The sequence below is a fragment of the Felis catus genome, chromosome F1 (genome assembly GCF_018350175.1).
Source record: "Felis catus isolate Fca126 chromosome F1, F.catus_Fca126_mat1.0, whole genome shotgun sequence".
Classification (NCBI taxonomy): Eukaryota; Metazoa; Chordata; class Mammalia; order Carnivora; family Felidae; genus Felis; species Felis catus.
The window spans coordinates 24,964,156-24,991,887 of NC_058384.1; the positions used below are offsets into that span (position 1 = coordinate 24,964,156).

At 41.4% G+C, this 27,732-nt stretch overlaps 1 protein-coding gene across 1 annotated transcript in view; it reads right to left on the bottom strand.

Moving 5' to 3' along the window:
* Positions 1–27,732, bottom strand: part of LAMC1 (laminin subunit gamma 1) — a 129,373-nt gene that overhangs the window by 5,091 nt on the left and 96,550 nt on the right. Inside the window, exons 9-26 of the mRNA XM_011291050.4 lie at positions 27,117–27,239; positions 26,836–27,025; positions 26,413–26,525; positions 24,052–24,273; positions 23,744–23,932; positions 18,067–18,312; positions 17,440–17,593; positions 16,693–16,835; positions 15,557–15,735; positions 14,346–14,502; positions 10,109–10,314; positions 9,600–9,679; positions 7,900–8,037; positions 7,024–7,168; positions 4,950–5,099; positions 4,578–4,692; positions 3,149–3,348; positions 1,883–2,041 (exon numbers count right to left, since the gene is read on the bottom strand). Coding sequence (XP_011289352.4) covers positions 1,883–2,041; positions 3,149–3,348; positions 4,578–4,692; positions 4,950–5,099; positions 7,024–7,168; positions 7,900–8,037; positions 9,600–9,679; positions 10,109–10,314; positions 14,346–14,502; positions 15,557–15,735; positions 16,693–16,835; positions 17,440–17,593; positions 18,067–18,312; positions 23,744–23,932; positions 24,052–24,273; positions 26,413–26,525; positions 26,836–27,025; positions 27,117–27,239 — 2,909 coding nt within the window. The remainder of the gene's footprint in view (positions 1–1,882; positions 2,042–3,148; positions 3,349–4,577; positions 4,693–4,949; positions 5,100–7,023; positions 7,169–7,899; positions 8,038–9,599; positions 9,680–10,108; positions 10,315–14,345; positions 14,503–15,556; positions 15,736–16,692; positions 16,836–17,439; positions 17,594–18,066; positions 18,313–23,743; positions 23,933–24,051; positions 24,274–26,412; positions 26,526–26,835; positions 27,026–27,116; positions 27,240–27,732) is intronic.

The following is a 27,732-nucleotide window of genomic DNA, read 5'->3' on the forward strand; positions in this document are numbered from 1 at the left end:
TGAGTATAAAAACTACATTTTAGAACAGAAATATGTCCTTCAGGACACTCTTAGAGACTTGACTATCTTAGAAACTTGATTAGAAATGTTGTATTCTCAAAAAATTTTCATAAGCAAGTGACACCCTCTAGAACACCCTCGCCCCCTGCAACCACACGTGCCTGTGCGCACACACGGGTGTGCACGTACCCACACAAACTGGGGCAATACAATTTACATTTTTAAAATCAACCAAAGGTAAATATATTTGGGAAAGTTCCATGAAACCTGAACAAATACACTGTGCATGAGTCATGGGAAATGGCAATGGAAGAGGAAGTGTCTAAATATCAGAAAACAGATGCTCTCACAAATAAATCTAGCCAGGATATAAATGAGTGGCTTTGAGTTCCCTACCACATGATTGTTTTTCCTAGTTTTTGGCTCAAGATAATGCAACGTTTTTGGATAGAAACAATGTAGGATTTTTAAAAAGAAAAAGAGGAAAAAAACCTTCACAGATAAATGATTAATCTCTGTTGAAATCACAGCCATTCTTAGTCTCGATAGGCTTTTCTGTGTGTATACCAGGAGAGGGGTAAATGACTGCTATGGCCTGTGGACAGCGACACTACTGCATTTAACCTGTGGTCTCCAGCCTCCTGTTCCAGGACAACTGTAAGCTTTGCTCTTCTGGTTAAGAAAAATATTTAAACAAAAGTGGCTTGACGCTGTGTCTTTCAGGACTGACGTAAATGTAAGTGGGACAGTGTATGTGAGGGTGCTTTGTGTTCCTTGGAAGCTATTTACCAAAAGAAACAAAAGATGGATCCACTTCCACCCTTTGAATTGAATCCATACCCTTCCTTTGAAGCTCATTAAGAATATATCCTTTTCCTTCTTTCAACAGTCTCTGAATCTAATGTTCTACAACCACATTAAAAATGAAATCTAGAGATGCTCAGCACATCTGAGAAACAGATATTTTTTTTTACTATATAGTAATTTCCATTTCAGCCATAAACTTTGCTACAGAAAATTAAGGCAGTCCAAAACAAAACCCAAAAAGCACAATAAAATTAGGTATTTGCAAAGGGATGCTTCCTGATATCACTTCCCTAGAGTCTTCTTTGCCTAGATAAACAGGATCATAGTTCTCCTTTCTGTCCCAAGGTGAAAATGAGCCAGACTAGAAAGTCTGGTTTTCAAAAGTGGAAGAAAGGTCCCTTGCTTGCACTGAAAGTGCACAATTAAACACGTTCATGTGTATCATTCCTGTGATTGTAATCCGACTGAACTGAAAAGTTCTTTCTATTGTGACTCCATCAAAGTCTTTTGAAAGCAACATATAGCATAAAATAGAAAAACGGACTCTCGTTCTTCATTAGGCCATGCATTCAATGAGTTAATTTTGTTACCAACAACATCACAAAAGGTTAAAAAAAAAAAAATCAAACTGGAAGTAAGTTTGGTATGTTTTGTCATCTTTAAAAATGAAACATGAGAAACTGGTCTTTGCCCCTAGAAAGCAAGTTGCTGGGGTAACAAGAGTAGGAAGGACCTCAACTTTTCGTTGTACTCCTTTTGATTTTATACCATCAATGAAGCATCCCTCCAAAAATATAAATATGTACTTTTTAATGTCCTAAAGCTTCAAATGTGTAAAAGAATGTTTTGCTTTTAGTTGAGAGAAGCTTGGGGACAGGACAATTGTGCAACAACCTGGCAGGGGGTCCAAATTCTTTGTCTTCTATGTCAGCTACTAGGCCAATTCATGGCCCCAAAAAGCAATGAGATACAAAAGTCAATACGAAAGAGACATTTCTTAACAGGATGGGGATCTTATTTATTGATCACCCTTCACTTCCTTCCAGAAGCAAATAGGCCAAAACAAACTGCTTACCATCCCTGCCATCATCATATCCTGGTCAGCATCATCTTGTTTTCTCTTCAGCTCCTTTTCTGCTTCCTGTAGTTGTTTCAACATATCGTTCACCTCGTTATCCAGGTCTGTAACTTCTGCAAATGTCTTTTCAGCTTCTGCCTTGGTGCTGGTAGCATTCTAGGCATAAAATAAATAACTACTAATGAAAAAAAAAAAAGCTTTCCTTTTTCTAAAGTATGCTCCCACACCTTTTATAATCTGTAAAATGGATCAAAAATACAATCCAGAAAGAACGGAGCAGTAAATTATACCATATGTTGAGTTACACTATCATTTATTTGGGTTCCAAATAACAGGAATGAAAGAAAAGCCAGCCTTACCACCTAACATAATAGCATTTTACAATTTATAAAATACTTCTGTTTGCACCCTCTCATTTATCCTTAATACTTCCTGTTCTGTTATTTCCATTGTTAGTTGAGGTCGCGTGGCTAGCAAATGATAAAACATTTACACGGTGTACATTCTCCTCCACATCACATGGATTAGACACTTTCAAATTATGCATTTTTAATGCAAATGTAGCCTTGTTCTACTTGGCAATTCATCACAATGTACAAAAAGACCATGATCCCGAAATAGGAATATTTTATAAAATGTAATTAATCCCTAAACCAACTATTCTAAGCAAACTAAAAAAACGTATATGATTCTCAAACACATAATTTTAGAATCTGTTCCAGTCTCTCTTTTAAATAAAACAGATTAACCGTTAAGTAGGAAAGAGGCAGCTTAAAGAGATTATTCTTTACAATGAGTAGAAGGAATCCTGGCAGTGGAAGCTAATAGGAGGGGCTCATATACAACATCCGTCTGGAAGAGGGGCCTCAGAGTTGGACGGACTTGGCACTCTACATAAGGCTGAAAAAAATTTCAGCTGTCCATGTCAAAGAACTGTGTTTGAGAAGAGTCTGACGTTTGTGTGGAAGGGGCTCTGTGGGTCCAGGAGCCATCCCCCACTCACAATACAGACCCTGCCACTGAGACAACAGAAGAAATGTTAAAGGGCTCTTTCGATGATTTCAATGATTCTGACTCTCCCTCTTCAGTCAATGTATGTACCTATTCTCCTGCCTAGTAAAAAACGAATAAAGATAGTTTAAGGTGATTTTACTGAATTCGAGGAAGAAGCCTGCTAGGCTTCTAGGGGTCTGGACAGAACCTGGAAGATGACTAGAGAAGTACATGAGCAAAGAGCGTCTGGGAGAAGGGGGAAGCACGCACCCTTTGGACAGCACTGGCGATCCTCTCAGCCTCGTGGGCCTTGCTCTTGGCTTCGGTGGCATCCGCAGCGGCATTGCCCAGGGCCAGCTGTGCCTCCCTCGTCTTTTCATTGGCTTCAATTATGGTCTGGTTGATGGCAGGAATTCTCCTTAGAGCCTCCTCTGCAGCTGTCTTGTTATCGTTCACACGCCTGTCAAAATCTAAAATCAAGTTCAAGGAACACATTTGAACTGAACTCTCAACAAGCCAAAAGGGAACCTTTCAGGAAGCTGCAACTGGAATTTGTTTTATGAACAATGAAAGCCAGGAGAGAAAAATGAAAACCAGCATGGGCAGCCTTGAGAAGAACAGAGCACAAGGCTTCAGATTCTTGTGAACGAACATGTTTCTGGAAAGTTTATTTTCATGCAAAGCACTGAGTATGCCATTACGACCACTGCAACCAATGTTAAAGGCTGTAGTTTATTTAGTGTTTCCTATGTCTTAGCTATGGAGTTAAGAGCTTTTTGGTGTGCCTGTGATGCAGGCACTGTGTCATTTTTGTAAGTGAGAACTGAGGAGTAAAGAGGTAGATAATTTCCCCCAAGGGTTCACAGAAATAAGAGGGGGATCAGGGATTCTAACTCAATCCCACTGACACCAGAGCCACTCCACCATTTTCTTGTTTTTTTATTATTTTTTTTTAATATTTGTTTATTTTTGACAGAGAGTGAGCATGCATGCAATCAGGGGACGCACAGGGAGAGAGGGAGTCACAGAATCTGAAGCAGGCTCCAGGCCCTGAGCTGTCAGCACAGAGCCCAATGCGGGGCTCAAACTCACAAAGCATGAGATCATGACCTGAGCCAAAGTCAGATCCTTAACCACCTGAGCCACCAGGCGCCCTCAACCATTATCTGGTAAAGCTTCCATATTTATAGAACCTATGGGCTAGTTTATCAGAGGCAAGTCCAGCACTATACTGTGAACTGAGCACATGTGTTTTTTATCTTGGGTGAGGAAAGAAGATAAAAACACTGAGATGCACTTGGCAGAGAAAATTAAAAATCATCTCTATTTACCAACATGAGCCAGCTAAATAGGCATATCTTGATAACATGAATTATTCTAACATCAGAAAATTTCCTTTTTTTTTTTCTCCCCCACACTGGGGTATAAAGGGGTAAAATGACATGAGCTCTGAGATTTTCTTTTGAAATATTTCAGCATAAAAAAACTAGGGTGGATGCTGGGGGATGAGGTAGGTATAGTTAAAATCATAACTGTTGAATCTAGATGAAGGATTTATGGGGTTTATTATACTATTATCTTTCATATTGTAGATGTTCCAAGAATCTTATGGTAAAAAAAAAAAAACAAAAACAAAAAACGGAAATCGCCCTAGTGAAGAAAGCATAGACATTTACCCAATTATGTGACCTGCTCCTACCTCTCAGGTTGCTGAGGATGTCGTTGGCTTCTTGTAAGGTATTTCGTCCCTTTTTAGCAGCTTCTTCGGCAACAGCCTTGGCGGCATCTGCTCGGGCTAGGAGCTGGTCAGCAGTCTACAAACACATGGCAGATCAGGGGACGAACCCTCCAAGGTAAAGCCCTTTTTTCTCCTAATGACCAGGCACCTCCAAGCTACCACCCCGACACCTGCCCGCCTACAGCAGCTAGCCCTGGGTGCCCCACAGACTTTCCTCCGAACACCCTCGGGCTCGCTGCCCTGGGCCCTGAGGTAACATCGCAGACACAGCTTCTTCGCGCACGGTTTCAAATTTTGCCTCAAGACAGGAAGCAACCTGCAAATCAAACCAACCTGCTGTTCAATCTTTCCCTTTTCCAGAAGCTTCTTGACTTCCAGTTCCTTCCCTCTCATGTCCTCTCTGAGGTCCTCATAATCTTTTAACTTCTGGTCAATCAGATGGTCCAGATCCTCAGCTTCCTTCTTTATTTTATTTGCCTCATTCTGTGAAAAGCAAGTAAGATTGTGACATTTTAGACAAAACAATGAAACTGATGAAAAACTAGCCTTAGTAACTCTGTAACACTTAAGACTCAATAGATATTTAAAAAAAATTTTTTTTTTAATGTTTATTTTTGAAAGCGTGAGAGCACAAGCAGAGGTGGGGTGGAGAGATACGGGGGTGGGGTGGGGTGGGGGGATGCAGAATCTGAAGCAGGCTCTAGGCTCTGAGCTGTCAGCACAGAGCCCGATGCGGGGCTCAAACTCACAAACCGTGAGATCATGACCTGAGCCGGAGTCAGATGCTCGACTGACTGAGCCACCCAGGTGCCCCCAATTTTTTTTTCATGTTTATTTATTTTTGAGACACACACACACACACACACAGAATCCTCAGCAGGCTCCAGGCTCTGAGCACAGAGCCCGATGCGGGGCTCGAACCCACGAACCGTGAGATCATGACCTGAGCCGGAGTCAGATGCTCGACTGACTGAGCCACCCAGGCGCCCCCATTTTTTTTTTCATGTTTATTTATTTTTGAGACACACACACACACACACAGAATCCTCAGCAGGCTCCAGGCTCTGAGCACAGAGCCCGATGCGGGGCTCGAACCCACGAACCGTGAGATCATGACCTGAGTCGAAGTTGGACCCTCAACCGACTGAGCCACCCAGGCACCCTTTAAAATTGTTTTAATGTTTATTTATTTTTGAGAGAGAGTGTGAGCAGGGGAGGGGCAGAGAGACTCAACAGATATTTTTAAAAGAGCAGCATAGGTCAAGATTTTTTGGACCTTTTTTCCAAAAACAGAGGTATACTTTAGACACAGTGAAAGGCACAACACTTACTGCAATGAGCTCTGACAAATGTATTTCCCTGTGTAACCAACTCCCCAGTCAAGATATAGAATATTTCCACACCAGGAAACTCCCTTGTATCTCTTTCCAGTTAATTTCCATACCTCCCTTTTCAACAATGCAGCTGCCACTGGTCTGGTTTTTATCATAGATTAGTTTTGCCTATTCTCAAATTTCAAATATGTGAGATCATACAGTATATACATGTCTGAAGAGACCTAGCTAAACCTTTATGGTAAAAAATCAACAACACCTCAGATGTAAGAAGTGATACTTAATAAATTTCAAGTGTATATAACATAGATATATATAATTTATACAGAACCTGGGAACAGGATTCATGACTGGAGTACAGATGCAATAAAATACTACCAATCCCCCAAATATTTCACCTGCCCAACAGCATCCTGGTAAGAGTTCTTTCATTTAAACCATTTTCTTCAATTTCTCTCTTGTTCTCAAGCAGACAGTACCTGGGAGTAACACTCCTGGTGTACTGGCTCTAATAAATACAAATATATAATAAGTTGGATTTATATTTATATTTAGGAGTGATTAATATCACTAAAGAGTCTTTGATGTTTAATCTTTATAATCACAGGTTTTTTTGTTTTTGTTTGTTTTTTAGAGACAGTGAGCAAGCAAGAGTGCGAGCAGAGGAGAGCGGCGGTGGGGGGGGGGGGGGGGGCGGAATCTTAAGCAGGCTCTATGCTTTGCACAGAGCCCGACAGAGGGCTCCATCCCACGACCCTGAGATCATGACCTGAGCTGCAACCAAGAGTCAGAATCTCAGCTGACTGAGCCACCCAGGCGCCTCAATCACCGGATTCTTTATCTCGGTAAGTTCTGTTAACATATCTAAAACAGAACCCGATATTGCCACTGAGTTAGTTGGAGGACGGAGGAGGAAGGTACCCATGAAAATCACAGAGCAGTCAGAATAGCCTTCACCCAGACTGTGAGGGGTGCGTGCGGTGTGCATGTGTCTGGGAGGCAAGGGTGCGTGCTGTGGAGGGTGATGGCGGTGACAACCAAATCCCTGTGCATACAGGTTGTCCACCCCCTACCTCCAGTGCTTCTGAGTCCACAGGCGTCAGCTGGGCAACGCTGGCATAGATCTCCACCGCTTTATCTCCAGCCCTTTTGGCCTCTTCATGCACTCGGGCGGCTTGCTTCTCCAGATCCTGTGAGATGTTCTTTGCTTGTTCATACCTAAGGAACAAAAGATGTGACTGAGTGAAAAACTGAGTGGCTTCTGGCATCTTAATGTTAACTGCATTCATTCCAGTTCAAATCACTGCAATAGAATTTCTACAACTTTAAAGAAAATGCTATTTTATTTTTAAGTTCATTTATTTATTTTGAGTGTATGTGTGTGTGTGTGTGCGCAGGGAAGGGGCAGAGAGAGAGAGGGAGAGAGAATCCCAAGCAGGTTCTGCCCTCTCAGTGCACTCTCACAAACTCTGAGATCATGACCTGAGCTGAAATCAAGAGTCGGATGCTTAACTGACTGAGCCACCCAGGCGCCACAAGCAAATGCTATTATTTAAAACCAACATAGCTTAAATTTATATTTCATCTCATCACTTCTATTTATACCATATGGTTTACCACATAGTTTCTTATTTCGGATACCTTTTAAACATTTGTAGCTCAAGTGTATTTTCTCTATGATATTTCCTCTCTTTTTTCACTTTTGCAGAATTTTAAGTATCATGGCTAGTCTTGTTACCTTTCTCTGTAGTTACAGGAATTAAATCAAATAAAATCTCTGTAGCTCTATATCCCCGCTCTAATTACTGCACCATTTCAAAAGCATGATTAACAAAAGGAATCTTACTGCCTGAATGCATGCCCCGAATGCATCAGCATTTCATTTTTCATGGAAATGGTGCTGCTTGCAACAACTGAAGGGCCAGAAGCCACTTTTAAATGACACTCACTTTCTATTAAGCTCCTCAATCTCCAGTGTTGTTTGATTCTCTCCTGCCAGTGTTCTCAGAAGCAGATCATATGCCTCAGTTGATGTCTCATTAGCTGTCTTTGCCACTCTTACAATATCATCAGCTTCTTGTTTATGGCTGGATAACATAAAAGAAAAAAGGAACCATGAAACAGAACTATTTAATCGAGAAAGAAGCAGAATTCAGGTAACGCTTACCTTACCATATATACAAATGCCAACGTGGGCAGAGCTCTATAAATACTGGAAAAATCTTATAAATTTGGAATTTTGCAATCATTTCAATGGGGCTAAGTTTACAATAACATTCAACAATCTGAGAAAATGGCATTTTCCCAGAGGTTATTTTCCGAGCAATATTTTCCTATAAAGTTTATAGAGGCAAATGTTTATATTTCTTCAAAAAATGACTTCTAAGTATAATTATTGAAGAATAATTTATCTATAAAACCATATATACTAGCAAGGACTCATTCATCTAGTCATAAGCACAAACCTCAGATCTAATGTTTAATCCTTACTCTGGTTCAGTTACTACATAGTCCTGAAACAGCTTCGGCTATTCAGATTTTGCACAGGCAACCTAATCACTGACCAGGAAAAGCCACCCAACACTCAATGGAAGGAAACATGTCACCAGGGAATCCAGCCAAATAATGCGAATTTTAGCTGGGTAAGTCATTAAGATTTTGTCAGCTCTAAAATTTCTATTACAGTGTCATACTGCCATATGTGGTCATTCTTTTTTTTGGTATGATAAGCTTTCTTTCAAAATTCCTGTATGAAATACACCAAATTATTTTATCTTCAAGACCTAATTATCTTAGGAGTTTTCCATATGTTTTCAGCTGTCATCTTTTAATCACAAAATCTAGCTATGAAACCATGAATGTTCCATGAACTAAATTACGCAGCTCACACATTTACATTTACAAAGAATAGAAACAGCACATGTTAAAGCAAGAAGCTGAAGTAATTGCTTTGAACAATGAGGTTAAAATTCTAACGCTGGGCTTACTTAAGCACCATGAGGTCTGCAAGCTGGTGTGCAATGCATTCAACATTTATTGAGCACTTACTGTATCCCAGACATTGTGTTAGGCACTGGAACTTCAGTGAATAAGCCTACATTCTAGCAACTTGTTTAACAGCTTTTTTTAATTCAATTTAATACTCTCCTATGACTTAAAGTTTTCCTACGAAACTACCTTACACTTCATAATAATTAAACAAAAAAACCTTTAAAAAATCAGGAATGAAACAAGTCTGTTTTCTTGGGCTGATTTTCAAATGTACTATGTGTTAGTAAATGTTGTCTCTTAAAATATGAGAGTTAAGCATTTTTGTTAAAAATTAACCTTAAAAATTAAAAAAAACAAATTCGACTGAGCTTCTTATTATCAACTTAAAGGTTCTGAAATTAAACATCTAAAAATTTTATGGTTTTCTTTGAGAAGTGCAAATACAATTTCCCTCCAAAGCATCATATTCAAATATTCAAAGTAAATATTCTAATTTCAAAGGAAAGAGTACACATAGCCGATGACATTTCAGAAGAGAGAGCAAACTTTGCCAAAGTGGGATATGTGAAAAGTGTATGTGGGTAAAGGAGGGACAATAAGTACACACTGTAAGGAAAGTTCTAGCTTAACCATGAAAACACAGGGATCTGGAGGTTACCGTTCAGCAAGCTTTCGTGCCTCTTCAGCCAAAAGAGTCATGTTGTTTGGGTCCCCGGTGGACTCTGGTTGAGTGATTGACTGAAAACGAAATGAATAAAGCACTAATCTCAAAGGACTGAATTATTTAAATTTAATAAAGCAAGTGTCAAAACCAAATTTGTATCAGTATTATTCAGCAGAAAGAATCTCTCATTAATTAAAAGATCTTTACTTATTATTAGCCTCCTTGGCTACAGATTACTATTTGTTTTCATCAAAGGATAAGGGAAGTCTAAATTGCCTAGTGCTATAGAAGGAACAAAGCTAGAGAAATGACCCAGATGTCCTTTGGTTTTTATCCAGTTCGTGATAACTATTTAATGATAACTATGAGCAATGTGGCTTTCTTGGTCCATGACAAAAAGACATAAGTCAATTTAACTGAAGCATTCAACGGACAGTAGCAGACTTCCTACAAATTACCAGGGGACTCCTACAACCCCACCTCAGACCTTCCCAATCACTCACCACATTGGCAACAGCAATCTTTGCTTTCTCAAGTTCTCGGGATGCAATTTCAATCAACTGCTCAGTGCTTTCTACCCTGGCACGTGCTTGCTCAGCCAAGTTTCCAGTCTCTTCAATGGTATTCCGTATATTCTGTAAACGGCTAATTTGGCTGGATAAGGTATTATTCAATCTCTGGAGGCGATCTATCAAATTCTGGTCTATATCTGCAATGGCATTGCAGAAGAAAGTCCATAAATTATCTGAAGCAGGGACATATCTTACATGAAAGCTGAGGCAAAACCTTATTCTTCCAAACACAGATCTTTCCGATAAGCTTTTCCTAAGCCCATCGGCAGGACTGGGCAGTCTTTACTGTGTGCCCAGTTGTACCTCCACTGTTGCATTTATAACACTGTCTCCAACTGTGTGTCTGTCGGTCCCACTTGACTATGAGCTTCTCTTTCTTACTCATTCCCAGTCTTACACAGTGATTAGCAAAAAGGAGACACCCAAGGAATGTCTGACAAAGGAAAGTTTGATATTCCAGCACATGCCAGATTTAATCATAAAAATAAAATATTAAAAGCACTACCAGCTCTGAGTGCTAGACATTTTTCTAAACTAGGAAAAAACCAGGTTCAAAACAGATGTTCAAGTGTGGCAGATTAAATTCATTTTGTATTTTAGGGGCGCCCAGGTAGCTCAGTTGGTTAAGCATCCAACTCTTGATTTCAGCTCAAGTTATGATCTCATGGTTTGTGAGTTGCAGCCCCGTGTCGGGCTCTATGCTGACCGTGAAGAGCCTGCTTTGGACCTTCTCTCTCTGCCTCTACCCCAACTCACTTTTTCTCAAAATAAATAAACATTAAAAAAATTAAAAAATAGGTTCATTTTGTATTTTAAACTAAATACAGACTTGCTGCCACCTCCCACCCCCTGGAATACCCATGTCATTTCTTTCATACTGATTTCTGCTTTTGAAGAGTTCTTCAAATTGTTTTTTAATTGTGCCCATTCAGCCTAAATCTCATACCTATGTCCTAATAAAAGATAAATATAAGCCCATGCAAATATGATTGGCACTGTCAAAACTCACACGTGTCCTAAGATTATATTAATACACATTATATTAACACACATATTAGTATACATAAGTCCTACGCAAAATTGACCAGTTCTTATTTCAACATGATGTCACGGTTAAGATCAATAAAGATGAATACAGGTTTGGAAAACAGCAACCACGTAGACAGGGTCACCAAATACTCGTGCACAGTTGGTGTGGTGCAAAACTCTTGCCTAACTATAGACAGTGACCCTGCTTGAATGATCAACCACTTCTTTAATAATCTGAAGATTTTTAAGAAAACAACAAAAGACAAAGTGTCGAAATCATAGAAAATCATTTAGACTTAGGAAGCACAAGCAGCCAATGAAGTTATAAAAGCCCCTTCCCTTTAGACATTCAGGAATGTAACAGATACCAATCTCTCTGGCCAGCTCGAGAGAAACAACAGTAACTGAAAAGGGAATAGATAATGCAACTGGTAGGATCACTTGAAATGCCTTCAAATTGCAAAACCTAGTTGCACCATATAATCTCCTTTTAAAGCTGCAGAATAAACACAAGTTTAAACTACAAATAAACACTCAGGGATGGTCTGAAAGGATAAATCATTGTGAAGATATTCTTATTCTCGGCTAGTTTGAACACAAGTAAGAAAGGTCAGCCAGGAACTCCATGAAACCAAGCCTTAGTGGGAGCAGACTTTAACCCTAGCCCGGCTATGGTGCTACCCAAGCCCCGGGAAGCAGCAGCCCATTATGTTCCTGCCTTGCAAGTGGTTCAAGGGGAGGCATGACGGCCATGACTTCTGTCAAAGCTTCTGTCCAATGGGATTGTCTGCTCTAGTAGAGGAAAGGAGGCAGTCAAGGCCAGAGGAAGCTAGACCTAGCTGGGGCTGCACTAAGATGCGATCAATGCTGGCTGACCCCCCTTTCTTGCCTCTTGACTGCTCCCATGTGCTCCTGGTGTTGGCACCCCAGCTCTCCAATGGACTGATCGACAGTTAATGATAACTCTGCATTCAATTCTTCAATGAGTATGGCAGTATTCTTCAATGGGAATTTGTTGTTTCAAGAGAATACATTACAGGAAAAACGTGTGCCAAAAGGTTTTGCCAACAAATGAACATACTAAAAATGCAAAGAACAGGAATAAACACAACAGGAAACATTTAAGTTCTTCTTATTCTATGTTTAACACTTAAAATGTACCAACACCACAAAACACAACTAAAGTTAACATAAACTATTGACCTCTTTTTTTTTTATTTATTATTTTGAGAGAGAGTGAGAGAGTGAGAGTGAGAGAGAGAGAGAGAGAGAGAGTGAGAGAGAGTGAGAGAGAGAATCCCAAGCAGGCTCCACACTGCCAGTACAGAGCCCAACACGGGGCCTGAACTCATGAACTGCAAGGTCTTGACCCGAGCTGAAACCAAGAGTTGGATGCTTAATGGACTGAGCCACCCAGGCGCCTCAACTTCTTATTTTTAAATTTCTAAAAATTTACCTTATAGAACGATTTCTGGACTCTCATATAAAAATTCAACAAACTGGCCCAAACCAGATGCATCCAAATTACTTCCTTCCTCATTAATTTTATAAAATCAAAATTATATACATTAGGGATATCTACAATAAGAAATAAGGACTATATTTAGTTTCTGTTGACCTGTACTCTGATAGGAAGATTCTCTAACTCCAAATGGGTAGATTCATAAACTCAATGAAGAGGTCAACCACTGTGGTCCAAATGTACTAATGTTAATGCACATTTACTATGAGTATCTGTGAACACCTGTACCTCAACGATGGGATGCTCCAGACAAAAGTGACCTTAGCCAGATGGAGAACACTTTGATAGAAGGAGCAGTATCTTGTTCATGTTTTCATTAACTGGTGTTTAGCACAATGCGTGGTATACCATAGGCACTCAGTAAATGTAGAAAAGGATTTGTCCAAATTTAGAAAAAAAGCTTAATTCAGAGTAAGAAATAAAAATAAAACAAGGGTGCCTGGGTGGCTCAGTCAGTTGAGCGTCCAACTGCAGCTCAGGTCATGATCTCACGATTCTGGCTTCAAGCCCTGCATTGGGCTCTGTGCTGACAGCTCAGAGCCTGGAGACTGCTTTGGATTCTGTGTCCCCCCTCCCTCTGTCCCTCCCCAGCTTGTGCTCTGTCTCTCTCTCTCAAAAATTAACATTAAAAAAATTTTTTAAAAACATTAAAGTGATTATTTAAAAATGTTTTTATTTATTATTTTTGAGACAGACAGAGACAGAGCATGAGCAGGGGAGGGGCACAGAGAGAGGGAGACACAGAGTCCGAAGCAGGCTCCAGGCTCTGAGCTGTCAGCACAGAGCCCGACGCGGGGCAAAAACTCACAGACTGTGAGATCATGACCTGAGCTGAAGTCAGATGCTTAACCCACTGAGCCACCCAGGTGCCCCTAAAGTGATTTTAAAAGTAAATATTTTAAAATAACTTTTTCTTACTTTCAAAGTTTTAAAAACTCAAGTTCCTTTAAAGTCAATAAAGTATTTTGAAATAGTTTTCTAAATCTTAAACCAACTCCTTCTCTGCTTATGATCAGATAAGCTGACATAATCAGCTTATCTCATCATAATATGGTACAGATAATGTACAGAGAAGTGACATAATTGCAAAGGACATTAAATACACCACAGTATAAAATGTACTTTACATGATGTTATTAGAACATTTGTTCACTTATTAAACAGAACAGTCAATACTTGAAGACTACACTTTTTCCTTATGAGGGTCCTAAGGAAATAAAGCAGTACATAAAATAAATTCTGACTCACTAGAATAACAGAAAAAATCCAAGTTCAAATTTTCTACTTAAAATAATGTACACCCAAAATGCATACCTTTCATGATTTTTAAAAAGTGTTTTAAAACACCTTGTAATAGAACAGATTTATAAAACACTTAGAATTTTAACATCTAATAGTTTCTGATGTGCTGGGAGAACTCTTTTCACTTGCTGTATCCAAAAACATTAAGTTGACAAGTTCTTGTATTTTCACAGATTGTTTGAAAAAATTCATATTCTACAAATAGTTTAAGAAATCGAGAATTTTGTAAAGCTGTACTAACTAACCTTGAACTAGGAGCCACGTCTAAAGATTGGGCCATCTGGCAGAAGTTACCCACTGTTTAAACATGTATACCTTTGACATCCTGGGCCTCTCGAAGGAGGTCCATAACTTCTCTCTCTGCTTCCTTTAGCCTGTCCTCAAAGGCTTGATCTGTCACCACCTCTTCCCCAGTTCCAAGGTTTGCTATGAGATTCTCTAATTCCTGGAGTTTCATTCGATGATCAGCAACCTGCACATGATGAAGAACATACAGAGAACCCAGCTGGACTTCCTGCAGGAATAATCATCAAGGGGCACTCTATACATACGCAAGTCTACACACTCCACCTATGTCCACTTTTGAACAGGTAACACAGGTGGTTTTTCTTTATTGTTCTGGCTTCCAGAGAGAAACTATCAAGTCTATTCCTTTGACATTAAACACTGCATGTGGATGATTCTCCAGTTCTGACCTCTCTCTTAGGTTTTAGATTACTTTCCTGATACCTCCACTTGGCTCTGATAGGTATCTCTCAATTCAACATCCAAAACTACACTCTTGATTTTCTTCTCTTAAATCTGCTCTCCCTGAGTCATCTCCATCTCAATAACCAATGTCTCCAGCTACCTTACGCAAAAAACCCAACATGCTTCCTTGATTCTTCTCTTTCCCTGTCCTTGCCCCCAAACACACATACTTATCCAATTCAACCCAGGCTTCCCTTTCTACCCCACTCCTGACCATCATTCTTCACATAACAGTCAGCGTGTTCTTCTTAAAATATGAATTGGATTTCCTAGCTTAAAACCCTTCGGTGCATTCTCCCTGGATCTGGAGTAAAATCTAAGGTTGACATGGTGCAACATGAGCTATGTCCACCAACCTCTCCCGTCTTCTCACAAACCAGCCCTCCTCGCTCAGGAGCCCCAGACAACCTCCACGTTTGAGGCCTGTGTATCCCATATTCCCTCTGCCTGGAACAGCCTACCTGTCACTTCTCATTCAGCTTATTCCCTCTTATTCATCAGATCTCACCTTAAATAAATTTCCTTAGAGAGGCCTTATAGAAAGTAGTTCCTCCAGTTACTGTCTGTACCCTTTCTGGTGCTTATCTCAGTTAGTACTTTTTTTTCTTTACTTTTTATTATTTGTCTCCCAACTGGAACATAAGTCTTGGAGGACAGGGACCATGTCTACCTTGTTTACCATCTGTTCTCCAAAGCTAAGTGCACAGGAAGCACCCCGTCAATGTCTGCTGAGTGAGTGAATGAGTGAACGAGTGAATGCATGGTGGACAGCTTACCTTATCCTTCACCAGCCGGTAACATGCTGGACATTCCTGGCAGCCAGGCCGAGACCGATTGTAGAAATAGTTCTCTTCACACTGGTCACAGCGATTTCCCACAAAACCTTCTCTGCATTCACAGCGACCATCGTCTTTGCACTGGAGTGAAAGAGATCCCTCGGGATGACAGTCACACGCTGCAGAATAAAGGGAAAAGAGTACATGACAGGGAAAAGAAGGAAGAGTGAGTTTTTCTTTTAACTCAGATTGATATCAATAAGGCATTATAAGTAGACATTTTTTTAAAACCAGGCCAAATTATGAGAATTTGAACAGTTAATTCTACTTAGCAGAGAAAACAGAAATTTTTAAAGCAAAAGTGAGTTTCAAAGTAAAATGTACATCCCTTGGAGGGGGCACATTTTACGTTACTTAATAATTATAGAAATTAGTCTACTGAACTAGTCAGTGCCCTTTTTTGCACTTCAAGAATTCTTCTCTACCTTCATCTCTCTGCTGTTTAATGCTTCTCTCACTAAGGAACTAGAAAACCCAAATGCTAATACTTATTTTGCATTATTTTATAGTTTGTTTACTTGCTTTGTTCTCTGAACTGGGTCAATGATTTATGCTACATTCCACAGGAGAAATGAAGGAATTCAAAAAGCAAAGCACCAAACTGTTCTGAGGCCTAATTCCAGGCAAGTGTTTATGCCAAGGAGAAGCAGATGTTTAGATGTAACTGAACCAAAAGGGCCCCAAGGGTGGGAAGGAACTGCAGCCGGTAAGTCGACCAACAAGTTGTGAGCAAAGTCTCTCACCATTTCATTATCTGCTCTCAGAATGCGATCAATAAAAATTTTTCATTAAGCACAGTGGGAAAGTCCAGTAATCAAAGGGAGACTCCCCTCGGAAAGACAAAAGACTGGAGAAAGAATCAGAAATGATAATAAAAGAAGATGTAAATAAGGTGGCCGCAAAGGAACCCGAGAAGCTCCCAATCCCCGGAGTATGAGACAAGACTAATACTCATTGATGATGGCTTAGGTACTGCCCTGACTGCAAGCCATGGGGCCAGACGGAGGCTGTCAAAGTCTGCAGTTCTAACTGGCATTAGGAAAGACTTTGAGTTCTATGCCCCCAAAAGTCCTTACGTTTGCAGCCTTCGGGTCCAAACCCGAAGTGGTTGACCTCACAGCGCTCGCAGTGCTGACCGGTGATGCCAGGCTGGCACTCACACTGGCCACTGCGGATGTCACACTGTCCATTGGTGGAACCCAAAGCATGGCAGTCACACCTGAAAATGAACACACAACATTTCTCAGGTAAGAAAAACGGACTCTCAGCAAACCTTCCCCCCGCCTCTGTTCAGCATAGAACTGATGTAATCTGTATTAGAAAACAGAATGTAAAGGGCTATTAAGACAAAATGTTACGGGCTATTAAGCGCCTGAGGTTCAAGTAATTTTCAGGGGTTCTACTGAGAACCTCCTTTTCTAACCTAACCCACAAATACAGTTATTTCACTGCTAAAACCACTACAAAGTGGCTCTCCAACCCGGCACCGCATATGTACTGACCAAGAGCTTGGGAAAGAGCAATTCCCAGGCTGCAAGCCCCAGAGGACCTGATTCTCAGTGCGTCAGAGAGCACCATGTGATTTGTTGTCTTCTAACTGTTGCTCAGGTGATTCTGACACAACTGGGGACGCTTCATTCCACTCTTTTCTCCCATTAGCTTAATTACAACTGTCCAGGATTGCCTCTAAGGATACTCTGCCTCAACTGGGCACTCAACTCCTGAACAAAATCAAGGCTACCGTTACATACAGCTCAGAAAAATTCACCTCTCCCAATTAAAAAAGCAAAGATCACTTCCAGCAAAGGCACCTGGCGTCTCACCTCTCGCAGCCTTGCCCACTCTGCAGGTTGTAGAAGCCGGGGTCACAGGCCCCACAGTCCCGGCCAGTCACGTGGGGCAGACATTCGCACTGCCCGGTCACAGGGTTACAGCCTCTCTGCTGCTTCACGGTTCCATAGGGATGGCAGTCACAGGCTAAGGGGGGAAGCAGAGAGCAAAAGATGCAAATCGCCCAGGAGAAGGACTAAAATGTAAACAATACAAACAAACCCTTTACACTTCAGTTGAACCAATACAGTAGCCACTAATCACCTGTGGCTGTTGAGCACCTGAAATGGGGCTGGCCTTGAGATGTGCTGTGAATGTGATATACATCCCACATTTTAAAGACTTAGCGTGGGTAAAAAAGAACATACATCTTGATAATTTTTAATTCATTAGTCACTGAAACGATAGTATAGTAGATGTGTTAGGTGAAATAAAACGTATCATTAAAATCAATTTCACCTGTTTCTATTTCAACGTGTCTATGAGAAATTTAAACTACAAGAGGTTCACAATTTCTATTGAACAGTGCCTTGTTAGACCAAACAACTGGAAGTATTTAAAGAGACCACACATGAATCCTCAGAATACATGAGTACAACCATGACAGATGGCTAGATCACCTTTGCATTTGTCTGCTGGATTGGGGGCCAGGGCATTTCCAAAAAATCCATCTTTGCATCGGTCACAATAGAAGCCAGCAGTGTTATAGATGCATTTCAGGCATTCTCCTGTCAAGCGATTGCAATTTCCAACGGCATTGGGATCGATGTTGTCATTGCACTGGCAGAGGCGGCAAAGCCTCACGGGGCCGTTTCTCCCCAGAGGGTCTCCAAAGTAGCCATCGTCACAGAGCTCACATCTTTTACCTGGACATGAGACAAATCTGATGTTACGAGAGAAGGGCCTTAGACATTTCTGGTGCCATTGGATACAGTCTGGTCACAAAGAATCTAGTTTAACCATCAGATGTGAGGCGGCATGCTGCAGCTGACAGGGCACCAGCCCAGGAGAAGCTTCTAGACCTGGGCTGCAGTCCTGGCCCTGTGCCAGTATCGGCTGAATGACTCCAGGCACATCTCCATTTTGTTATTAGAAAGACAGGACCCGCTCTGCCCACTCCACATCAGCTGTCCTGGGGACTAACCGAAATCATGCATTAAAAGTGCTTTGTGGGGCGTCTGGGTGGCTCAGTTGGTTAAGCATCCAACTTTGGCTCAGGCCATAATCTCACAGTTTGTGAGTTTGAGTCCCGCATCAGGTTCTGTACTGTCGGCACAGAGCCTGCTTCAGATCCTCTGTCCCCATCTCTCTCTGCCCCTCCCCCCTCCCCCTTTCTCTCAAAAAGATAAATAAACAAACATTTAAAAAAGTACTTTGCAAATGAGTCAGGCTCAGGGTTTATTAACCTCTCCAGTCTCAAGGGATGGCACATTCATGTTTGTTTTGTTCATGATATTAAAACAGATGAAGGGCCACTCGATATCTTAAGTTTCCCATACAATAGAGTAAGCAGGACAATTTTCTTAAAAAAGTAAAAGGTTTGTGCTAATCCTTGTTTGAGCAGTGTCAACTGGTACAGAATCAGAGTATTTAGAAGATAACTTAAAGAGATCGTCATTTGCCACCAGCTTCTATTATAGCTAAGGGAACAGAGAGGTTAAGTAACTTGCCCACAACCAAACAGTTAGAATCCAGGACTCTTTCCACCATACTAAACTCACTGCTCCTCCTCTTTTCTTTTCCACTTCTCCATTATCATTAGCTCAAGTTGGGTTCTTGATATCTTTGTAGCTAATAGGGCCTGAATGAGCCTAAATTGTTTGGAGAAACAAAGGTTTGTTCATTTATTCATTTAACAAGCACCTGCCGAGCATCTATTACACAGGCACTGTTCTAGGTTGTCAGGATGATGTGGTGAACAAGGCGGACAAGATCTCCACTCTCAGAAAGCTTATGCTGCAGCTGGGGGAGACCAATCCACAGACATATAAATAAAAATGATTAGTTCAGATAGGGATAAGCATAAGAAAATTAAAACATTTTGAGCAATATGGCAGAGTGACAGGGCAATGGCTACTTCAGATTGGGTGGTTAGAGAAAGCTCTGTAAAGAGGAGATATGTGGGATGATAACGTAAAGACAGGAAGAAAACAGCCATGATAATATCCAAGAGAAGAATGTGCCAGAAAAACAAGATGAGCTTCTGGAAGTAGTAAGAGCCAATCATGTAGGTCACAGTAAAAAGTCTGGTTTAAAGTGATATTAGAGGGTTTTTGAAGTGATGTGACCTGAAATACATTTAAAAAGGATTATCCCAGCTGCCATGTGAGAGTGGACTACAGGGCCGCAGAGTGAGAGAGGCTCATTAGGAGACCAATTAAGCCATTCCAGGTGAGAGAGGGCAGTGGTGTAGACCAGGGTGGTGGCAGTGGAGGCAGTGAAAAGTGGTCAGATGTGAGATAGACTCAATCACACGTGCTGGCTGACTGCTTCCGGGAAATGAAAGAAAGAATTAAAGATAAGCCTAGGATTTTAGCTTGGGCAACTAGGTGGATGTGAGTATTTTCATGCAGTTGAACAAGATTGGGAAAGGACATGGTTGGGTTAGAAAAAAAGAGAAGAAATCAAAGATGTAGCTTGGATATGCTTAAAAATGCCTTTAGCCCTGTGACTCAAGAGGACAGCAGAAAATGAAAGACACATTCAAATTAGCAAGACCTAAAGACAGTTTAATAAACATACTCTCTATACAAGTATGGGTGTAAGGAATCCCTGAAGAGAGTGTAGCACCTGTGGTAGTGACTGTGGGGCTCCATGACCTGGGCCTCAGTGGGTGGATGGAGGGAGCAGCTAACCAGAGTCTCACATTAGAAAGGGTTGTCTGGAAAATGCTGGCTGTAACTGAGAACCTTGATTAAGGTCACCAGCCTCAAGGACTCTATGGAGAGGAGGCCTTGGAATAAATACTCTGCCCCCACCCCCATCCCCGACCTCCTGTATGTACTTCCTGCTGCCTGGACACAAATGGAGGGTCCATCTGATGTGGTGCACACAGGTCTTGTCGGGGTGGAGAAGAATAAAGAACGGATGTGAAGGGGCAAATGGAAGGCTTCCAGCCCACCCGCCAAGTGGAGACGGCAAGTAAGTAGCTGCCACTCAGGGGAGAGCACAGTCGGGGCTGAAGACGCAGATTTTTTTAGTAAGCACAGAAAGGCTTGTGAAGCCTGAAGGACAAGACTTGTTCACCTGAGGGGAGAATATAGATGAGTTGACATGGAAGCCTTAGGCTGAGAACCAGAAGTGATCAACAGAGACTCCAGAGGAGAGGGAAAGAACGAAACCCAAGAGGGGGCAGTGTCACCGAAGGCAAGAGGGGAAATGTGTGGGGCAGAGCGAGCAGTCAACTGAGTCCAGTGTTGCTGGGAGACGGGGTCAGATGAGGACTGAAAACTGACCCCTGCATTTGGCAAATGGAGACCACTGATGAGGTGAACAGAAACTCTAGCTGGGGGTGGGGCAGGAGGGGAAGGAATGAAATGCTAAGAGAGGAAAGGAAGCTTCTGGTCTGTGATATACATAGTTACCAGACCCTCACCCAAGAGCCTTCTCCAGACTAGGATCAGAACAGCATTTCCGTTTTGCTTTTTATCAGATAAGTTGGCTATTCTAGATATGATGTATATTTAAAATGCCTTGAAACTGGTTTTGAATACAACAATTAAAAAAATGACCTAAAACAGAGGTGCATGGTAGCCCAGGGGAAGCTTTCACTCCAAAATATCTCCCAGCAACATGACAGCTAACCCATCCCCTTTTGTCGCGGAGTCCAGGATGTAGGTTCAAGTCCTGGATGGATTGCCTACATGACTCTGGGCAAGTAATGTACTTTTTTGGGCCTTAGTTTTTCCTTATCATTCTGTCCCCACCCTTGGGGAGGTGTTGCTCCTTCACCTCTGGCCCTCTTACGTGAGTTCCTTTGTCTGAACTAACCACACTGTCTAAAAATTATCTGTGTTTGCCTCCACACTTTTAGCCCCTGAAGAGCAGGGACCATCCCTAATTCATCTCTGCATTTTCATTCCCAAAGCCAGGGACTCAAATAAACGTGTTGAAAAAAGAATATTATTATTAATTTACCCCAAAAGATCATTTTAAAGATATTGTGAAGGAGATCTCATCTGTGAAGATCTCAGGGACTATCAGTAGTTATTTCTATTCTTCAGTAGCCTTCTAAATGAGGAACACCTTACCCTGCATCTGCAATCTCTATTCATCATCCAAAAAATATTTGCATTCATTCAACAAGTATACATGTCAAGTGCTATTCGGGGTGTCAGGGATACAAAAATGAATAAGACAGACAGAAGTCCCTGTTCTCGTGGAGCTTAAACTGGGGTGAAGGAGAGGAAAGACAGACAGCAAACAAATGAATAAACAGAAAAATATCAAGTGGTTAAAAAGCACTATGAAAAAAGTAAAGCAGGAAATAGGACTAACGAGCGATGGCATTATTTTTCACAGGGTCTAGGCTATTTTTCAGGTGGACTTCTACCTCAATTAACATCCTCAAGAAGTGCTATTGCTCATCTCCTTCAAGCCAGGTGATAACTAAGAAGACAAAAAAGACGAATGTATATCACAAGTCTTGTGTGAGAGGCATCTAGTTATAGACTAACGGGTTTACAACATTTTGCAAGATCTCCTATATTACACTCCATCTCTCCATTACATATCCCAAGTCGTCTCAGTGCACCATTTGTATTATTCAGCACTGCCATGAATGAATACCCCCAAATGCTTAGCTTAGTTTTATGCTTGCAGACTACCCAATGGAACAACAGAATGAGCAAAGGGATCTCTCATCAAAACATTTTATCAGGTACATCTAAAAGTATAGATTCTAAGCAAGTGGGATCTTGAGCTATGCTGTGGCAGCAGAGTAAAGGGTCTTAAAAACCTGAGGTGGTAGTGCGGGGAGGGTTCACTGAGGAAAGCCTTCCTAGGGAAGTGATGTTTCAACCCAACTCCATGGAAAAGATTGGAGCTGGACGAGAAAAGTGAGGTTTGAGTGGAAGAAAGTAAAGTATTCTCAAAAAAGAACATCATATATGGCAGGCCATAGAGTCTGGCTCATCTGATGGATTACAAGAAGCCCAGGATGGCTGGAGCAGGAGCAGCGAAGGCAACAGTGGGTGGAAACAGTGGGAAACGAGATCAGGTTGGAGAAATGCCATCTGTGAGCCTCTGCTGGGCCACTGTTTTAGAACACACATACACACAGAAAAGAGTAAAAAACCTGAAAGTCAACACTAGTTTCTACTCCTTTTCTCAACTACCTCAAGCAAATGATTGAATCTCTTTGTGTTACAATGTGCTTGTGCTTAGTGTGGGCTCAGTGGAGTAGTGAAAGGAAGATGAAGTGTTTTGATGTTTCCCAACGAATAAACAATGTTTTGATGACATACAAGAGATACAAATTATTAGGTCAGTGTTTTTTATTTTTTACTTATTTCCCTGCTCTGCAGCAATATCTTTTGAACAAAAAGTTTTTAATCGTATCTGAAGCCTAGCCAGAACCTCTCTATTACATGGTGGCTAAAGTCAATGGAAAAAGAGGAATGAATGGTCATCAGTGAGATTTGGAGCCCTTAGCACAACAGTTCCTTGAGTAGCTAAGAAAGATCTAGTTTTATGTTCTTATCAAAAAGAAAGAAACTCTGAGAATAGGAACAGAGGTCTATCCAAAGCTATACAAATATTTTTTCCCAACTAAATGTGATGGGCAATGATGCACCAAAAGGACTATTTAAAGACAGAAAGAATTTAAAGAATTAAAAAAATACCACTTTATATCAAGAATCCCAGGACAGCCCCACAAACTAAAAATCCAGTTTTGGTTCTCATGTCGGGGAGAGTACACTGTAGTGGTCATGAGCTCTTCCAGTGACTAGCCGTGCAGCTGGGACATGTAACTTAATATCTCTGCACCTCAGTTTTCTTGGCTGTGACAGGGGGGTCATGGCAAAAGCCACCTCATGGGGTTGTGAGGATTAATGAGGCAGAATATGTCAAGTGCTCCGAGAAGTATGTGGCCATAAATACGTTGGCTATTATTTGTATCTGATACGCATTCTATAAATGGATAATACATCTCTTTCCTAACCAAACTTTTGCCTACCCAGAACACCATAATCACCGAACCAAAGCAACAGACAAAAGTCTGCAAGCCCCCAGAGCTCCTCTTCCCGAGTGATTTTTGGGATGGAACACTGAGAGCCTACAGAAGAGTGGACTCACCAGTGGTGCCAGTGGGACAGTTGGTGCACACCACCTCCTGAGTCTTAGGGACAACGGCACAACTCGAGCCCCCAGGACACGGACAGGGCTGGCAATCGGAAGAGGTGCCCGCGGTCGAATCTCCATAGTACCCGTCACCGCACTTCTCACAGTGGGGTCCAGCTGTATTGTCTCTGCAGTTGCAAACACCTATGTGGAGAGCGGGGATGAGAGAACAGGCCAGTGTGCAAGCACATGAGACCGTGAGCACTTCCCATCCATCTGCTAGACGACGGAGGTCTAGCAGCCACCAAAGACCATCTGCTCACCTGTCTCAGGGTCACAGGTCTCACTGTGTCCATTGCAGGTACAGAGCACACACGGGCTGTATGGCCCGAGACTCGGAGTTTCTCTTCTGTAACCTGAGAGGCACATCTCACAAAACTGCCCTCCGTATCCCACAGGACAGGTACAAGACTCCACCCACGTTGCAGGCACCCCAGGCCCGGGGCGAGCGCTTGTCAGGGTGACATCATCCAAATAGCCAGCACCTGTGTATGACGTGGGCAGGAGAATCACTGAACTGGCTTCTGTTTTTCAAAAGCTTACAGAAAGTTAATAAAGCTAAAGAGTTATCAGATACAAAATTCCAGAGAAAATTAACTATTAGTTAAGTCATCTTTTGGAGGGGATAACTAGAAAATAGCATTCACAACATTTGTGGGGTACCTAGCATTAAGTATTTGGAAGGGCAGTATAGCAAACATTTTTAAACACACACACACACACACACACACACACACCAACAACAACAACCGAATTTGTTGGATTCTTCAGTTCTCTCAATCACCAATGTGACAAAGGAAAAGCACTGGGAAATATTCTGGGGCAAGAAAAGATTGGAGCAAGAATGCAGGGGATAAGAAGAGTTTAAGTCCATAGCCATTAAGCAGTGTTTTTGTTCTCCTGCCACAGAAGCAGGCGCTGACAGCACAGCTCAGGAATAAAAGAGCAAAGAGCACGTGCTGACAAGTGCCACTCAATATGCTTTGTGCCCTGCATAAAACAGGAAAATTTGCTATACAAGTTTTAATACTCAGGGCTACTTTGGCAAATATGCAATTATTCCCAAGCAAATATGCCATATATCACAATGCTTCCCCATTTCCAGAAGAAAAAAAAGAGAGGAAGCCTTATATTGGCTTAGACCAATGGTTCATCCAACTCAACAGAGCATGGGATGGCCTCAGCAGGAACATCCTATGACGTGGCAGTCCTTTATTTCATCATATTTCCTTTTAATTTCCATTCTGCTCCGAATGTTTCAAGTTTATTTCCCTATGTTATGAAATATCACTTGCTGTTTATATAATTCTTAGAACCTGACAACCTGAGGCTAAAGAACATCTCTTCTATTACTGCTTTGATATATTTATGGGGTTTTGTTAGCAGTTAGATCATGAGAAACAACCACTGGTTAAGGTGCTTCCAATTGTAATCATTCTGAAGTCTCCCATCCTAAAAAGGACTCTTCCTCTAATCTTGTCACTTCTCTTGAACTGTAATCCACCTCTTTTCCTTCCCTTACATCCAAACTTCTTTGGCTTTATTCTACTGCTTCACCTTCTAGTTACTTATCAAAGCACTGCTATATAACTTCAGTTTCAACCCTTCTTTAAACAAAAAACTGCCAATGATTCCTTAGTCACCCAATCCAAAATCCAACAGAGCCATCTTTATAAACCCATTATAATCGTTTCTCCCCCTCAAAATTCTTTTTTCTCCCTTGAGTCTCAGGGCATAGTCCTTAGATAACTATGTTTCTGGGTTGCACTTTTTCTCTATTTTTGGTCTCATTTTCAATTAAAAATTACTGCCCATATGTAACCTTTCAATTCCAGATCTCTCGCCCTAACTTATTCCTAAGCCCAGACCCATATTTCCAACAATTTATAAGACATCTTCATCTGGATGTTCATGTAGGCATCTCAAAAACCAATACATCCAAGCTGCTGATGTCACTCACTATGCCACACCACCACTCTGACTCCACCCAAACAGCTTCAGCTTTCTACAGGAAAAGGTCCTCATTAAAAAAAAAAAAAAAAAAAAAAAAAAAAAACTATAGGAAAAAAATTTTAAAGGCACATTAAGAAATAAAGAGGAAGCAACGTGAGTCAGTAGAATTACACTCAAGATTCTTAGAATATAGGGGGGCCTGGGTGGCTCAGTCAGTTAAGCATCCAACTTCAGCTCAGGTCATGATCTCACAGTTCGTGGGTTCAAGCCCTGTGTCAGGCTCTGTGTAGACAGCTCAAAGCCTGGAGCCTGCTTTGGATTCTGTGTCTCCCTCTCTCTCTCTGCCCTTCCCCTGCTCATGCTCTCTGTCTCTCAAAAATAAATAAACATTTAAAAAAAAAGGATTCTTGGAATACATGTAGATATAAAGTAACCTCATTAGGCTTATTCATTATGAAACAATGCCACTTATTAATTTTAGCAAATTTTCTCCAGGTCCTTGAATGTGGTTAAACAAATGCATTATTTTTACATGTACAACAAGGTAGTTTATACCACTTCTTTAGGATCAAGTTTTATAGTATTGGGACTTTAGAGATAAACTTTTACATTACTGTGGATCTTTTTACCCAATCGTCTTCTTAATTCTCTTAAATTATATCATAACTTACTTCTCTCACTGTATGTCCCACGGATCTTGATGGAGGTCAAATTGTTTAGGAGCTTCTGAAATTCAAAAGGTGTAAGAGGAGGCCTCCAAGGATAATCTGTTGCTTCATGGAGCCTAGAGAGAAAGAAAGATCTATATTAACCTCTATAAGGAAAATTCTGGGTACTGAGAAAGCATTTCTTATTCATTTAAGCCACCAACAATGCAGGGCTCTGACAATCTAACCAAGTCAGAAATGGATCTGTTGGTTTGATAATACAACTGCAAAGATACAGGTAAATAAAGGGAAGGCTTCCTTTTCCAAAATCACCCTTATAACCCAGACGTTTTTCTTCAACATACACCTTAAGGCCCAGTAAGACTGGTAAAGAAACTACTTTTAGAATTCTGGTCAAGTCAGATTTTCCAAAGAAGACGGTCTTACCTGAAGACGTATTTCACAGTGGTCTCACTTGGATAGGAATTGCCCTGAGCGATCAAGGGCACAGACACTCTCAGGCCAGCTCCTTCAAGCACCAGGTCTTCTGCAGACAGGCGAGTGTCTCGCCTGTCCACTCGAAAGGAGAAGGTGAGGTTCTGGCCATAACTCAACAACTGCTTGCCCAGGAACTTCGCTGGAAAGCAGACACAGTGGTGTGTGAGAACGTAACAATGAGAGTAAACAGGGACACACGTGGCGCCAGACTGCTTCCCAGTCTTACTTACCAGGAGCAATGAAGTATCTAGGAAAGTAGCTATCTGAGATGACGGCGACATCCTGCCTCTCTGAGGACCACTCGAGTGATGCTTCAGAGCCATCCCTTTGTTCTACATGCCACCCATCCTCATCTGCAAGCACAGGATGAGAACACAAGTGCCATCACCTCGTAAACATCCTGAATTCAGGTCCTCTATAGACCACAAAATATATAGAAAGTCAGCAATAAACAGTTTGAATACATGGCTCCTATAGCAGTACCTGTATATGCTATACCCCTCAAGCTATATTTTGATTTTTATGTAAATTTATACTTCAGTACATTCTAAAGCCATATGTTTTCATTCAATTAAAAAGCCAAACAAAGAGCCAAACAAAACATTATGTACAGTGAAAAACAAAATGTTACCACTATCAAAAAATCCTCAAAATTATTAATTTTTTAAAACTACTGTAAGTCTTGGGGCGCTTGGGTGGCTCAGTTGGTTAAGCGTCTGACTTTGGCTCAGGTCACGATCTCATGGCTCTTGGGTTCAAGACCTGCGTTGGGCTCTGTGCTGACAGCTCGGAGCCTGGAGCCTGGAGCCTGCTTCGGATTCTGTGTCTCCCTCTCTCTCTGCCCCT